At 54.1% G+C, this 15,017-nt stretch overlaps 1 protein-coding gene across 4 annotated transcripts in view; it reads left to right on the plus strand.

The window, feature by feature from the left end:
• Positions 1-214: 214 nt before the first annotated feature.
• PPP1R37 (protein phosphatase 1 regulatory subunit 37) overlaps positions 215-15,017 on the plus strand; it is a 53,797-nt gene continuing 38,994 nt past the window's right edge. Inside the window, exons 1-2 of one of the 4 annotated variants that reach the window (XM_064293795.1) lie at positions 215-826; positions 3,506-3,622. In XM_064293795.1, coding sequence (XP_064149865.1) covers positions 625-826; positions 3,506-3,622 — 319 coding nt within the window. In that variant the 5' untranslated portion in view covers positions 215-624. The remainder of the gene's footprint in view (positions 827-3,505; positions 3,623-15,017) is intronic. The other 3 variants (XM_064293793.1, XR_010323342.1, XM_003406450.4) reach the window with 3 other exon arrangements.

Genomic DNA, 15,017 nt, shown 5'->3' on the forward strand with positions numbered 1-15,017 from the left:
ATATTCAACACAGCTCCTATTGCCTTTCAAGTTCTCCATCCTTTCGCCTCCTCATCAGTTAGCCTAACCTCGTCAAGCAGATGTTTTTATTTCTATCAACTCCATTCCCTTCTCCACCTTCCTGGGATCGTGACAAATGAGTGCGAGCCCGAATATAAAGCGGCGCGGGTGGGGGTGGGGCTCGGGTTCGCGCTTGCGCGCTGCTCTGGGAGACGGCGTCCATCTCGCCCCGCCCCTCATATCCTGCAGTTCCTGCTCTGCAGATTCACTACTCACGTTTCTTTTCTCCATGGCTCTTTCTGCTCTTAGTTTTCTTCTCCATGTCACCTGCGAGACAACTCTGCCTGCAAGCAGCTTAAACTGATTTCTGTCTTTCTTAGTACACTGTAAACTTACAGGCCTTTAGCGAAAGTGCGATTGCGGACGAGCAGGCGCGCGCGGGGCTTGGCGGAGGCGCGCTTGGGCTCCGGCGGCGACGACTACAACGACGAGGAGAGCGGACGGAGGCGGTGCCTGAAGCAGCGGCGGAGCCCATGCCCCGGGACGGCGGGTGGGCCCGGAGAGACAAGTCCGGGGCCCAGGGCATGTCCCCGGGGCCCCCGTGAGGAGGCGGTGGCGGCGGAGATGGAGCTCCCGCCGCAGGAGGCGCCGCCCGGGCCGGGTGCTGACGGCGACGCCGAGGAGGCCCCCGCCGAGGCCCGGCCCCCCAGTCCCGCATCGCCCCCAGCCGACAGTCGCCTCAAGGCTGCAGCCAAGCGTGTCACGTTCCCGTCCGACGAGGATATCGTGTCTGGAGCGGTGGAGCCCAAAGATCCCTGGAGACATGGTAGCTACGGTTGGGGGCGGGCTTGTGGGGGGACCTGGGAGTCGAGAGGGGTCAGTGCAGCGCTGGGCACGGAGGTGAAGCTCATCAGGTTGCACTTGGTGATGATTTAAGCAAACAGTTTGGAGCTGGAGGAGGCTAGAGGAGAGGGTGGTTATAGGGTTGGGAAGGTGAAAAGTAGCTGGCTTATGTCCTTTGAGTATATAGTTCCCCCGGAGAAGGACAGAGAGAGCGGTCGTGGAGGAAGAGTGGGTCAGTATTGGCTCTGAAATGGCAATTGAAATAGTTTGATGAGCCCATGGGGTATGGAACGAGGGTAGGTTGCTGATTTGCAAGCCCTGGGTGGAAATGTTGGTCACTTTCTTGGCCAAAGGGAGAAGAGGATAAACCTGGACTGTGGCTGTGGAAAAAAGACGAACCCGTTGCTGTCCAATCGATTCTGACCCATAGCGATCCTATAGAACAGAGTAGAACTACCCCATAGAGTTTCTAAGACTGTGAATCTTTACAGAAGCTGCCACATCGTTTTCCTGCAGCGGCTGTAGAGGAGTTGGTAAATCTTGGGGTTGGGAAAATAGAGTTAGGGTTAACTCCCAGAAAAGGAGCAGAGTTGGTGGTCAGTATGGTTGTGGGGTGAGATAGAGAAGGTGTTAGATCTTGGTATTCAGAAGAGGAAAAGTCACTGCATGGCTCCTTTTTCCCACAAAAAAAAAAAAAAGAAGGGAAGCAGAAAGTCCTTGGTTATTCAGTTTAGGAGGGGAGTTCCTGGGTAGCACAAAGGGTTAAGTGCTCGACTACTAGCCTAAAGGTTGGAGGTCTGAACCCACCCAGAAGCACCTCAGAAGACAGGCCTGGCGATCTGTTTCTGAAAGGTTACAGCCTTGAAAACTATGGAGCAGCTCTACCCTGCACACATGCAATCACCATGAGTCGAAATCAACTCAACGGCAACTAACCACAACGGGTCAGGAGTTGGACTTGCTGGTTCAGTAGGTGAGAGCGTTGAAGAAGTTTGGTGGCTTGCGATGTTGGGAGATAGGGGAGTCCGTGGATTATAGGCCCCTTGGAGAAGATAGTTAGGGGTTAGAAGGCCAGGTCAGTGTTCACACCGAAAGGGCAGCTGGAGGAGTGTGTTGAGGTAGAAAGTCGCAGGTCGCTGGGCAGTTGGGAGCTGGACAGCAGTGTCGAGTCTGTTTCTGTGCTACAGAGGCCTCTTGGTCTTTCTGGGGTAGAGCCTGGGAAGAGAGGAATGAGACCGGCCATGGCCTTCTAGAAGTTGGTCTGCTGCCCCCACCCTCCTGCTGAGAAAGAAGTAGGAACTATTGCCAGTCTGTGGGCAGTGGAGGAGTTTTGTGGCTTTGGTCTGGGGGTGGGGGCGAGGGTGTGAAACATGGTAACTGGAAGCTGAACACACAGGGAGCTGCCATAAATGTCAGCTTGGCTGGTTATTGTTAAAGAGAAGGTGGGTAATTTAAGACTCTCGGCACTGGAAGCCAGCCAGGTCCCTGGGCTGTAGGCCCCAGGGATAGATGGTCAGTTTTAGGTTGGAGATCTTGGCAGACTGAGATCAAGGAGGGGAGTCAAAACAGACTCTGGCTATAGTGTGATATCCAGTCTAGGGAGTTCAGAGCAGGAAGGGGGAGAGACCTGGAGAGGCAGAGTAGGGTGGTGGTTAAGAGCAGAGGCTCTAGGTCAAATCCTGACTCTGCCACTTACCCACCTTGTGACCTCGGGCTGGTTGCTTAACACCCCCTTCCCAGCCTGTTTTCTCATCTGTAAAAAACCCCGTTGCCATTGAGATGATACCGACTCATAGTGGGTGATAATACATAATAGCCATGCCATGGGATTGATGAAAGAACTAAAAGAGATTGTGTATGAAAAGTGATTGGCCAGAGTGAGCCCTCGTGAAGGTGTTGTTATTATTAAGGCGACGATGGTCATTTTAGGGGCTGGTATAGAGGAGTTGGTTCTGGAGATGGGGCCTAGATGTTGCTGCTTTGGAAGTTTCCAGGAGAGGGGCAGAGATAGTGGTCAGTTTGAGGAGACAGAGAGATTCGACCCATAGGTAAGTCAAGAGACCGCGACCTTAAGGAGCTGGAAAAACTGCCTTAGCTGAGAGATGAGTTTGGCCAGGGCTTGGCAGCAGAGTTTGTTGTATGAAGACTGTGTGTAGCTCCCTGGGAGAGGGGAAGAGAAGATGGTCAGTTGTGGGGGGCAGTTGGTGAAGGGTCAGTGGTGGGGGCAGTTGGAGAGAGTTTGGTACAAGTTGGGAAGGGAAATTTCTGGTCTGCAGGTTCCCAGGAGAGGAACAGCTGTTTGAACCAACTGTTTCTCTTTGAGGAAGTCCTTTTTTCCTCTCTGAGACTCTAGGTTTCTTTCTCTGCAAGTGGAAGTGTTCATTTCTCCTGGAGGGCAGTTGTAAGAATGAAACAAGATAGCCCTTGTAAGCTCCTGCCACATAGTAAGTCTTCAGTAAATAGCAGCTGCTGCTATTAAGGTAGAAACTCTGGTGGCGTAGTGGTTAAGAGCTATGGCAGCTAACCAGAAGGACGGCAGTTCGAATCCACGAGGCACTCCTCAGAATCTCTGTGGGGTAGTTCTACTCTGCCCTGTAGGGTTGCTATGAGTCGGAATCTACTCGACAGCAATGGGTTTGGGTTTTTTTGGGGTATTATTCAGGTGGAGTCCCTGGATGGTGCAAACGGTTAATATGCTTGACTGCTAACAGAAAGCTTAAGAGATTTGAGTCCACCCAGAGGCACCTTGGAAGAAAGTCCTGTGATCTCTTTCCAAAAAGTAAGCATTGAAAACCGTATGGAGCACAGTTCTACTGTGACACACATGGAGCTGCCATGAGTTGAAAGTGACTCAAGGGCAATTTTTTTCTAAATATTCAGGCAGATATTTTCCCTCCAGGGGCTGAAATATTTGGGCAGCGTTGGGGAGGCAGTGAAACAGTTTGAGCGGAGGGAAGAATGTCTTTCAAGACAGAAGGTTGGCTGGAGTCTGCCTAGGAGTTGAGAATTGCTGATTGGCCTGCCCTCGTTAAGGGTGGGGTTGGTGACAGCTTACAGGCTGGGGGAGGCTCTTATTATTGAAGGTTTGGGAAAGGGCAGCAAGGACGGGTCAGGACTCATACTCCGGAGGCATTGGTCTGAGGTGCAGAGGTGATGGCATGGAGAAGTCAGTAAATTTATGGGCTGGAAGAGTTGGTATGTCTTGGCTGAGGAGAGGTGTTGAGTGGGCCAAGCAGTGAGGGAGTTGTGTGATCTTAGACCTGGGTTGTGGAGGTGTCATTGGTGAAGTTGGTGAGTTTGGACAGTGGATTTACAGACAAATTGGAGGGCCTGCTCCTGCCAAGGAGCAGTTAGGTAGCCTTTGTGCCTGTTGACCAGCCTTGGGGCTGAGAGAGGTAGAGGATTCGTCAGGCTGTAGAAAAGGAGCTGTGTACAGAAAGTTGGTGGAAGAACTATCTAGTTGGGAGGCTGCAGGGTCTTGGGCTGGCCAGGGAGGAGTTGGTTGGTCTTAGTACAGGGTGGGAGATTGGTTGGAGCTGACTGTGGCTCAAGGAAAGCACAGTGTGGGGGGGGGGGGTGGAAGAGTTGCACTGTTGCCTGCTGTAGTGACGTGACCCCAAAGGCCAAGGGGTGACGGCGGAGTTGGTGAGTCTGCATTGGCAGAGAGGTGATTCCAGAGCTGTCCATCCAGAGCAGAGTTGGAGACGTGCCTGGGCTAGGAGGTGAGGAGAGTCCCAGGGCTGGGAGAAGGCAGCACCTGAGAAAGGGGGGAGCCCAGCACAGGGTTCCCGCTTGGCTGAGCCGTGCCTTGAGGAGGAGCGCCTCGCCAGCCCTGACCAAGGGACCTCTCTGCTGTGGTGGAGAAGGGCGGGGGCTGGAGCTAGAGTGGTGTCTGCCTGAGAGCCCTCCATCAAGACTTTTCAGGGGCCCGGGCCTGGGGGATTCCTGGAGGCTAGAGCTAGAGGATGGAGATCTTGGTGGGGTCCATCAGTGCCTCAGAGGGGCTTTCCCTGACTTCCCATCTTGCACGGTGGCCCTCCCTGTCCCCAGCACTGGGGCCTGCTTTCTTTTCCTTATTGCATTAATGGCCGGCTGATGTTACATTGCATGTTTGTTTTCCTGTCAGTGGTCTTTCCCCCACTGGAATAGGAGGACAGACGCTTAGTCGTCCTATTTTCCACTGTTTCCCCAGCTGCCTCAAAGGATACGCAGCGATCGTGCCTAAACGGGCGCCTGTGGGCATGTGTGCGGTCATTAGGAAAGGGCTGAAGCCAGGCTGTGCCTGGGCTGGTGTAGCCAGTGAGAGGAGCCCTGCAGCCTGGGAGGTGGAGGCCCAGCTACCATGCGCTGTGTGGCCTCCGTAAGGCCCTTGCTCTTGCTGGACCTTGTTTGTTTCCTCATCTGTGAAGCAGAGGCTGTGCTCCCCTCCCTGCTGGCCACCCAGGGTGTCTGAGAGAGGAGACAGAGCTGGGCAGGGGCAGGGTCTCTGCAGGGAGCAGATGTGCGTGGATGGTGTGGGTGTGGAAGTGAAGGTCAGAGGAGGTGGAGATGGTGCTGGTGCAGTACCCTCCTGGGGGTGGGGGCAGGCACCAGTGGAAGAGGGACTGGCTAGCTGCTCCCCACCTACCCTGTGAGGGCAGGCCTGATGGTTCCTGCTCCTCTGAGGGCCCAGGCCCCACTTGTACCAGGAACCCTTTCAGACCAAACTGCAGGAATGGCCTGAGGCTGTTCTCCAGCCCCAGCCGAGCTGCGCGTGGGGAGGAGGCATGGGGTTTGTGAGGAGGCCTGAGAGCGGAGCTTGTGATCTAGAGCACGTGACAATTGAGCACGTGACAATCGGCCACAGTCTGGGAGCCCGCCGCCCCTCCCCAGTCCTGCCGATGACTCATTCCCCACTCCCTGACCTCCTGCCAGGAGTTAGTCCTGGAGTTGGTGGGGGGGCGATTTTGCCCACCAGGAAACTCTTCATGTGTAGTGGAGGCGTTGCAGGGTGAGGGGAACCCAAGTAGGCAAGGTGTCTCTGGCCACCTGAGCTGGGGGGGGGGGCAAGGCAAGGAGGAGACAGCAAGAACAGAGGGAGGGACAGTGGCCATGGTGTTCTTATATGGGGACCCAGGAGGTGGAAGTGCCGTACTATTTGTTCTCATTGAAACCCCGCGCTGCAAATTCAGTGCTTTAAACTGGTTTGACGGGTAGAAATATACCTGTGAGGGGTAGAAGTGAGGCTCTAGGTTAAGAACCAGTGTGTTTCCGTGTATGTGGTGGTGTCGCTGGGGGTAGGCAACAGGAGTTAGGGTGTCATTGATGCTGGCAGGGAGCTGCTTCTGCTCAGATTTCCGCCTGGAGCACCGGCTCACCTCCTCCTGCCCGAGGTCGTGCACTGCCCTTTCTTGCCTCTGTCGTGTGGTTGCGTTCAGCTTTCCTACCCGCATCTCCCTGAGCATCCTGCCGTCCCTCAGAGGCCTATCCCTCTGTGATGACTGCTCCAGCCATCCCTGTGACACTAACCAGGCGTCGGGACGAGCTCGGCCTCTGGGCCAGCCAGCATCTCTGACAAGCTGCTTGACCATGGGCAAGTTTCCCAACCTCTGTGAGGTGAGACAAAATCAGCACGTCTTGGCCACCAGCGTGAGAGGACCCCTAGCTTGGCAGCAACGGTACCAAGAGTCCAAACTCACAATTTTCACCCTAGCCTGTTTAGCAGCTGATGGTTTTGGACAAGTTGCAGTTCTTCCCTGAGCCTTGTCTCCTCTGTAGAATGGGCCCCCCAGCCCAGCCCTCAGTCCTGCCGTGAGGTGACCAGGTTGTTAATGGTCCCATTGTGTGGGGGCCTTATCTGCCAGGCCAGGTCCTGAGAACACCAGATGCTGGGGGTGCTGGCTCTTCCAAAGCTGACAGCTCTCAGCGTCCTCACACTCACACAGCTGCCTGCGTTCTTCCTACCTCCAACTCTGCATCAAGGGCAGGGACCATGTGTCCCTGCCTCTGTGTCCCTACCTGGGTGCAAGAGCGCTCAGGCACTGGGACAAATGTTGGGAGGAATGAATTTATTTTCTCAGATCCGACACCCCATGGTAGTATTTGGAAAAAACTTTTTTTTTTTGGTAGCTTATCCACTTTGTGCCAGGACAAGGGCTCAGCCCCAGACACCCCCAGGTAGGCTCTGGCATCTGTTCAGGAGCCCCAGAAAGAGCACACAACACTGTCACACAGAAGGCATACAGGGAATAGTCACTGAATGAACCTTTAGAAGTGCGTGTGCGCGCGCGCGCGTGCATGAGTGTAGGAGCGTGGCTCTCATGAGCGTCAGATGGCGATTGAGTATTAAGAACCGTTGAGCCAAATGCCCTGGGCTAGGCTGGCTGCAGCTGAACCATATTGTGGGAAGCCTATACAGGAACTAAAATTTCCAAGCCCCTACCCAGACGCACAGAGGCAGTTTCTGGGCATGGGGGCCAGGAATCTGCAATTCTACAAAAACTCCCAAAAAGCCCTTGTGACACACAGCCAGCTTTTGCTATCCTTGTGCTCAGTCCATCTTCAGCGCTCAAGCCCAAGACTGCCTTCCAGACCTCAATTCAAGGGTGGCTGAGGTCGACCACAAAGCCTTGTTGTGGAGCAAATTCATAGGCAAGTGCTGGCATGTCTGACTTCAGGAAGCTGCAGAGATTGGAGTTGGGCAGGGAGCTTGCTGGGCTAGAGCCTGGGCAGGCCTGGGTGTCCTGCTATTTGGGTGGCCTTACAGTCACCTGTCATTGCCTCCCAGGGCCCAACACTGTGCCAGGCACTTTGCAGCCTCATCTTATTTAAAGCTCGCAGCCACCCCAGCAGGTAGGTGCTGTTATTCCCATTGTGTAGATGAGGAAGTGGAGGCACAGAGAGGTGAAATGATTTACCCGAGGTCACACAGCCAGTCAGTCAGTCGCCAAGCTGGGATTCAAGCTGGGATTCAAACAGTTAGACTGGCTCTAGAACCTGCACTTGTAACTTTTATATGTGGCTACCTGAGCTTAGGCAAGTGGCTGCATTCAGTTCTGCGTGCCATTTAGTGTCTCCATCTGTAAACTGTACCATCTGTAAAATGGAGAGGACAGCTGTGGTCTCGCAGGGTTGTGACAGGGATGAGAAACAGACTGAGTAAAGGGCCGGCCCTGTGGCACTCAGGAGGCAGAGGGCACTGTTGTTCTCAGACAGTTCAGGCCGTGGCATCGGTCCTGGCCCTTGGCCCTTGGACGTGTCCTTCTTGCACTAGCACGGCATCTGGTATGGGGTAGGTGCTTGTACATCCCTCCTGAAGAGGTGAATGGGTGTCCGCATCATTCATTCAGCGTGGCATGCCGCTCAGCCTCGGGCCCTGGGACAGCCAGGTGTTAGGGCCGCAGCGGGTGAAGACAGCCCCATCCCTGCGTCCCTGCCTCCGTGGAGGTCACAGTCAAGTGAGGGAGACACGCAGTAAACAATTCTAACCAGATCAGGGTGCTGAGGACCCTGACTAAGGAGCATCCCCAGGGTGTGTGCATGGGCAGGAGGACAGCAAGGGCAGCCTCCTGGATGACGAAAGGACGTCTGAGGCCTAAAGAAATGACAGGAGTTGGGCAGGTGAGGCACTGTGGGAACTGTGTGCAAAGGGGGGAGGCAGGAGAGAAGGAGCTGGGCAGTCAAGTTGCTGGAAGGCAGCCAGTCTTGGGAGTCTGGGGGTGGGGGTGGCGGACAGGAGGGGAGAAGGTGGTGAGACCAGCTGGGCAGGGCCTTGGAGGCTGCTCAGCCTGAGGGCCGAGGGAAGTCCAAGGGAGCTGAGGAGCCACTGAAGTTGTAACAAGGGGCTTGGTTTGTGTTTTTACAGCCCCCTCTGGGGGTGGGTGGCGTGGAGGGGGTGAGACTGAGGGGAGATGAGGGAGGTGATATGGGCCAGGAGCCTGTGGGCTCTAGACTTCCCTGGCCCTGAGTTGGCTAATAGCTAACATTTGACTTTATTGATTTTTTCATTAACTTTATTTGAACTGCTCCCTCTCCCAGATTTTGCCATTGCCAGCCTTTTCTGTAACACTTCTGAGGTGACGATTTCCCTGTCTGTTATCTTGTTTGATCTCAGAGCTCCTCCTCCCCTAGTCGGTTCTGCCTGGCCCTGCCCAGGACATCCGGCCCCTAGGTAGAGTGGGCTGGGCCACCAGTGCCTGGGGTGGTGGAAAGTGGGTGGACTGGCCCAGAGAGCCAGGGCCCAGGGCCTACGCAGCCTGAGCACACCCTAAGTGCCTGAGGGTGCCCCGGGGCCCCAGATGCAGCTACTCAACTGTGGGCATCCAGCCCTATGCACACTGGTCCCTGGATACCACTCCTGGTTGTGATCCCTTGGAAGCCGGAGGTAGCCACCATGGCCCCTCGCCAGAATGTCAGTTGAGGGTAGCCTCCTCTGTGACAGCCCGGGTATGGCCCCGTGCTGCAGCTGTGCAGGAGGCTGCGTCTGCTGTTTGTTTAGTGTGGCAGGTGGGGAGCTCCCCAGTTTCTGGAAGGGGATTCTTGGCTAGGTGCCTAAAGCAGTTACGGATACCCATTATCCTTTGGTTATGTCCCCCTCACTAGGAAGGAAGCTTCATGAGGGCAGGCTCATCTTAGTTCTGGCTGCCCAGAACCCTTCATGGTGCCTAGCCCTCTGCAGGCTCTCCTACAGGATGATTGGTGGGTAGGGGGAGGTACAGGGTAAGCACTCAGGTGAGTTCCCACTGCTGTCTCAGAGCGGTTGTCTTAAGGTTGGGGGCTGGAGCCTGGAAGTGTCTGCATGTGACTTGCAGGCCACCTGGCTCCCTTTCCAGCAGGAGTCGGGGAGCCTTGTTGGGTTCCAGCTGGGAATGTCCTCCCTGGTTGGGTGGGCGAGCCCCTCTTAGAAGCTGCCGCTTAGAACCCATCGGGGTCATAGTCGTGTGACACCTTCACACCCACCCCTTCCATCTCCAGAAGTGTTAGCATCACATGCCAGCTGCATCAGTGACAGCTAGAGAACTGCTCACGTTCTGTGTGTTGGGGGAGGGCTTTTGCAAAGCACCTTCCCAACTGAACTCCCTTGGTTCCCCAGAGTAACGGGAGGGAGGGAGGGAGGGAGGGGGCTACCAGAAGATGAAGGCAAACGCCGGGAAAGTGACCCTGTGGTGAGTCTGGTGGTGGTGATCACAGCGGCATGTTTCTGGAGCTCTGACCAGGTGTGAGCGCTTTGCATGTGTTACTCATTTCATCGTCACCAGGCCAGGAGGGAAAACAGGCTGATACAGGTGCCAGGGCCACACAGAGAAAAGGGAGGGAGGAACTGGGAGCTGACCCTCTGCTCTGGTTCCCAGAAGCCGCTGAGGCTCCTTGATGACCACACCCCTGAGCTGGCAAATATTCCTGCCCAAATGGATGCCTGACCACTCACTGCTCATCTCCCCCTCTGATGTGCCACTTGATGGTCCCCTGCCTTTCCCAACAAGCTCCTGTTCATCCTTCCCACGCTGGCTCCAACGTCCCTTCCTTGGTGATGCTCCTAAGTCCCCAGAGAGTTCCGCTTCACTCTCTGGGGCTCCCATGGCACCTCCTCACGCTGTTGTTATTTGTTTGGGCCCATCTCCCCCGACTGGACCCAGAAGCTCCACGAGGGATCGTGCCTTCTCCCAGGCTCCTCGGGGCTGCAAAACCACGGCACACACCCAGGAATCTTAGGGACACTAGGAGCCTAGGCACCCTCAGAACTATGGTGGGGGCAGGGATGTGAGGAGATCAGGGGAAGGAGGATTTTGTTCTTGGATCATTTGTTCATGCGTTCATACACTCATTCATTCCTTGCCAACACTTGGCTTTGCCCCATGAGGTGGAGGAACCTCCTGACAGCTCTCCTGCTCTCTCCTGTGCCCTCTCCATCTCCTTCTCCACCCAGCAGCCACAGCAGTCTTGAAAAAAAAATCATATCACCCTCTGTGACTCCCGCCTTTCACACTAAACCCTAAGTCCCTCCAGCAGCCTGGGAGGCTCTGCGTGACCTAGCCCTGCCTCCACTGCCTCTGCACTCACTGGGTTCAAGGCAGGGTGGCTTACTCTAAGTTCATAGCACACAAGAGGAACACCCTGCATCCTGGCCTCTGGAAGGCCAGCCCCACTCACACAGCTAGCTCCAGCTCCTTTCTACAGTACCAGCAGATCCCTCCTTCCGGGACCTCCAAATAGGCCACCAGCAGGTGGTCAGTGATCTATGTCCATAGGCCTGCTGGTTTGCTCTCTTACCGCCTAGACTCTAGGCATCATGAGGACGGGGAGTGGGGGGGGGTTGTTTGGGACAGTTGCATCCCCTGTGCCCAAGCTGTGTGGCACTGTGCCTGGTTGGAGCTTGATACTCGTACCACCAAGAAAGCCGTGCTGAGAGCAGACTGTGTCCTTTGGACCTGGGATTCCTGCACGGAGAAGCTCCTAGTCCAGGGGAAGATTGATGAGAAGGCTGACAGAGAGAGAAAGCCTTCCCCTGGAGCTGACACCCTGAATTTGGACTTTTAGCCTACTTTGCTGTGAGAAATAGATTTCTTTGTTAAAGCCATCTACTTGTGGTATTTCTCTTATAGCAGTACTAGATGACTAGGACAACAAGCAAGCCATGAGTGATGCTAGACCTTGGGGACATAGACAGGCCTGGCCTCCTGCAGCCTGGCTCCAGCTCTGGGAAGAAAAGGAAGCCTGGAGCAAGGTGGAGGGCCGTAGAGAGAGGGAGCCAGACCTGGCAGACCTCCACTGAGCCAGCCTCTTGGAAGGGTGGGAGTGCAGGCCTGGACGAAGACGCATCTTTGCTGTTGACTTGCTGTGGGTCGTAGGCCAAGGCACTTGCCCTCTCTGTGCAGCAAGATGGCGTCCGAGGTCCTTTCCCACTGGTGTCTGTCTCCCCATTGCTTTGTGTAGCTCACACCCACCACTGAGTGCATCCCAGGACCAGCTCCCCATCGTGGGTTGGGAGCCGAGAGAGGTGAGGTCCTGGCAACTGGTCAGCCTTTGTCAGAAGGACCTGATTGCCCTTCCTCCTCCAACAGATGTGTCACAGGGGCAGGCAGAGAATGTCAGGGCATCCCGCCACCAGCTGCCTGTCACTGCCTCATCCTCTCACTTTCTTCCCTTCTCACTCCTGGCCGTATAATCCCCTTCTTTCCTTAGCCTGGGCCCCTTTTCTCCCTGGCCCAGTTTGGTCAGAATGACCAGAAAGCTTTTAGTCTCCCAGGGAGAGTTTTTCCTTGTTGGGCCTGGACTGGGCCCTGGGGCTCCCCGTCTGAGGCCTGCCCACTCTAGGTTGTCCCTGTCTGGAGACAGAGCTGTCCTGCCAGTGGACTGGGAGCCCCAGGAAGCATGAATGGGGCCGTCTTGGTCACTGCTGTGTCCCCAGCATAGGTGCTCAGTGAGTGTTGTCCCCCTAGGATGGAGTTGGGGGTGGGTACGGGCAGAGCCCCTGAAGACAGTGGCCCCCATGGACCTGCGCTTGGAGCTGCCATGTCTGACAGCTACCTGTCCCGTCTGGTCCTAGGGGAAGATATCTTAGGCTGGCGAGTCCAGTGAGTGGAGCAGGCACTGGAGGGCGGGGCCATCTGATTTAATATGTACCACCACCAGCTGTTGGATCCATGTGCCTTTCCTCACTGACCATCCAGCCAAGCTAAGAATCCAGGGAACCCTGCTATCATCCGGTTTAACCTCCTTGTTTGACAAATGAGGCAGCAGGGGGTGGCGGGGGAGCTTCCGAAGGACAGCCAGCTCTGTGGCTCCTGTTGCCCTTCCCGGCCACCTCTCTGGCTTTGGGGGTCAGTGTGTGAGCTGCAGGTGCATACTTGGGGGTGGGCAGGTGAAGAGACCTACCTGCCTTGTTGGGCGTAGTCCCCCAGCCCTGACTTGCATGTGAAGTTATTAATAGAAAGGACCTGGGCTCTGTAACAGTTGAGGCTCTAATGCCAGCCCCCCACAGAGCCCAGTGACCTTGGCTGTGTGAGCCTTGGTCTCCTCCTTATACCCTCCTGGAGCTGTCGAGGCCCCACAGGAGAAAGGGTGTGAAGTCACCTGGAAGCTTGAGTGGAGTTATTAAGGACAGGTGCCGGTACCCTGGCAGGGCACTCTCAGTCTTCTCTGACCTTAGAATTGAGGACTATTCATTGTTTAAAAAAAAAAAAAGTTGGAAAATCTAAAGAAGAAAATAAAAATCACTTGTTATTCTCACCATCTGGATTTTCGTTTTGAAAGAGCTCTGTTGTTGTTAGGTGCCTTCAAGCTGATTCAGACCCATAGCGACCCCATGTGACAGAGTAGAGCTGCCCCATAGGGTTTTCTAGGCGGTAATCTTTACAGAAGCAGATCGGCAGGCCTTTCTCCTGCGGAACCACTGAGTGGGTTGGAACTGCCAAACTTTCGTTGAGCAGCTGAGCTCTTAACTGTTGTGCTAGTAAAAAGGGCTCCTGAAAACAGCTTTATTGAGAGATGTAATGCATATACCATGCAGTTCACCCATTTAAAGTGTACAGGTCCTTGGTTTTCAGTATATTCATAGCTGTGCATCCATTAAGCTTAAGATATTTTCATTACCGCGTAAAGAAACCCCTGTACCTTTTAGCCATCATTCCCCTCATTGCTCCTCTCCTCCCCTCCCCTCCCCCGACCCAAGCCAAACCAAACCCACTGCCATAGTGACCCTATAGAACAGGGTAGAACTGCCCACAGGGTTTCCAAGGCTGTAGTCTTTACAGAAGCAGACTGCCACATCTTTCTCCTGCAGAGCAAGCTGATGGGTTCAAACCACAGACCTTTTCCTTAGCAGCCGGGTGTTTAAGCACTGTGCCACCAGGGCTCCTTTCTCTCAGCCTAGGCATCCTCTGATCTACTTTCTGTCTCAGTAGATTTGTGTGTCCTGCACATTTCATGTAAATGGAATCATGTAATACATGGTCTTTTGTGACTGGCTTCTCTGACATGGTGTGTTTTCTGGGTTTTTCCATGTCGTAGCATCTATCAATACTGTATTCCTTTTTAATGCCAAATAATATTCCGCTTTATGGACAGACCACGTTTCATTTATCCATTCATCAGTTTGGACATTTGGCTCATTTCACCGTTTGACTGCTAGGAATAGTGCTGCGGTGAACGTTTGGGGACAGGTTTTTGCATAGGCATATGCTTTCGTTTCTCTCGATTATATACCTGGGAGTGAAACTGCTGGGTCAGATGGTTATTCTCTGCTTAACTTTTTGAGGAACTGCCAGGCTGCTTTTCCCCGGGGCTGCACCATCTTAGGTTCCCACCAGCAGCGTGTGACGTTCCAGTCTCTCCACTTTCTCCACATCCTCCTCACCAGCCCCTGGGATGTCTGTCTTTTTGATTCTGAGCCCTTCTAGGTGTGAAGTGGGATCTCTGTGTAGTTTCCATTTGCATTTCTCTGATGGATGATGATGTTGGGCATCTTTTCATGTGCTTCTTGGCCATTTGTATTTCTTCTTTGAAGACTTGTTTATTCAGATCCTCTGCCCATTTTTTAATTGGGTTGTCTTTTTATTAAAGAGTTCTAAGATTCCGGACCCTTATCAGATGTACGATTTACACCACCTGGAATGTTTTGAGTCCTCAGATGCCATCCACGTTCCCCTCACCCCCACACTGTAAGCCTGGAGGGCAGGGCTTTATCATCTGGTTGTCATAGTCACCGTTGTAGCTGTAGATTTGTTTTTTGAACAAACGAATAATATTTGCAATTTGGATGTCTTGATGCCAGGATGGTGTCTTGTTTTAGTTAGCGCTCATCTGACTAGCAGTTTACCTGTTCGTTGTTCCGTGTTCTGTACTTTTGAGAATTGCTTCTTTGTGCCCTTTGCCCATTTTTGTTTTGAGGTCTTTTGTAACAGTTTTTTTCTGTCCATTGAAGCATTGAAGATATTAAGTCTTTGGGACTTTATTTTGCACATTTTCTCCTTCAGCTGTCATTTGCCTTGCTGGAAAGGTGGGGGGAATGGGGGACGAAACACCTCTTTTGTCCCTAGAAAGCAGCGTTTTTTCCTCTGTTACTTCACTGGATCTCTAGAGCAACACACCCATCTCTGCCCACGCAGCCCCCAGGACGGAATGGAGCAGCAGCCCAGGGCCTGGATGGGATGCAGTGCAGGAGGGAGGGCCCAGGCAAAGAGACAGCAGGTTACAGA

The sequence above is a fragment of the Loxodonta africana genome, chromosome 11, assembly GCF_030014295.1.
Source record: "Loxodonta africana isolate mLoxAfr1 chromosome 11, mLoxAfr1.hap2, whole genome shotgun sequence".
Classification (NCBI taxonomy): domain Eukaryota; kingdom Metazoa; phylum Chordata; class Mammalia; order Proboscidea; family Elephantidae; genus Loxodonta; species Loxodonta africana.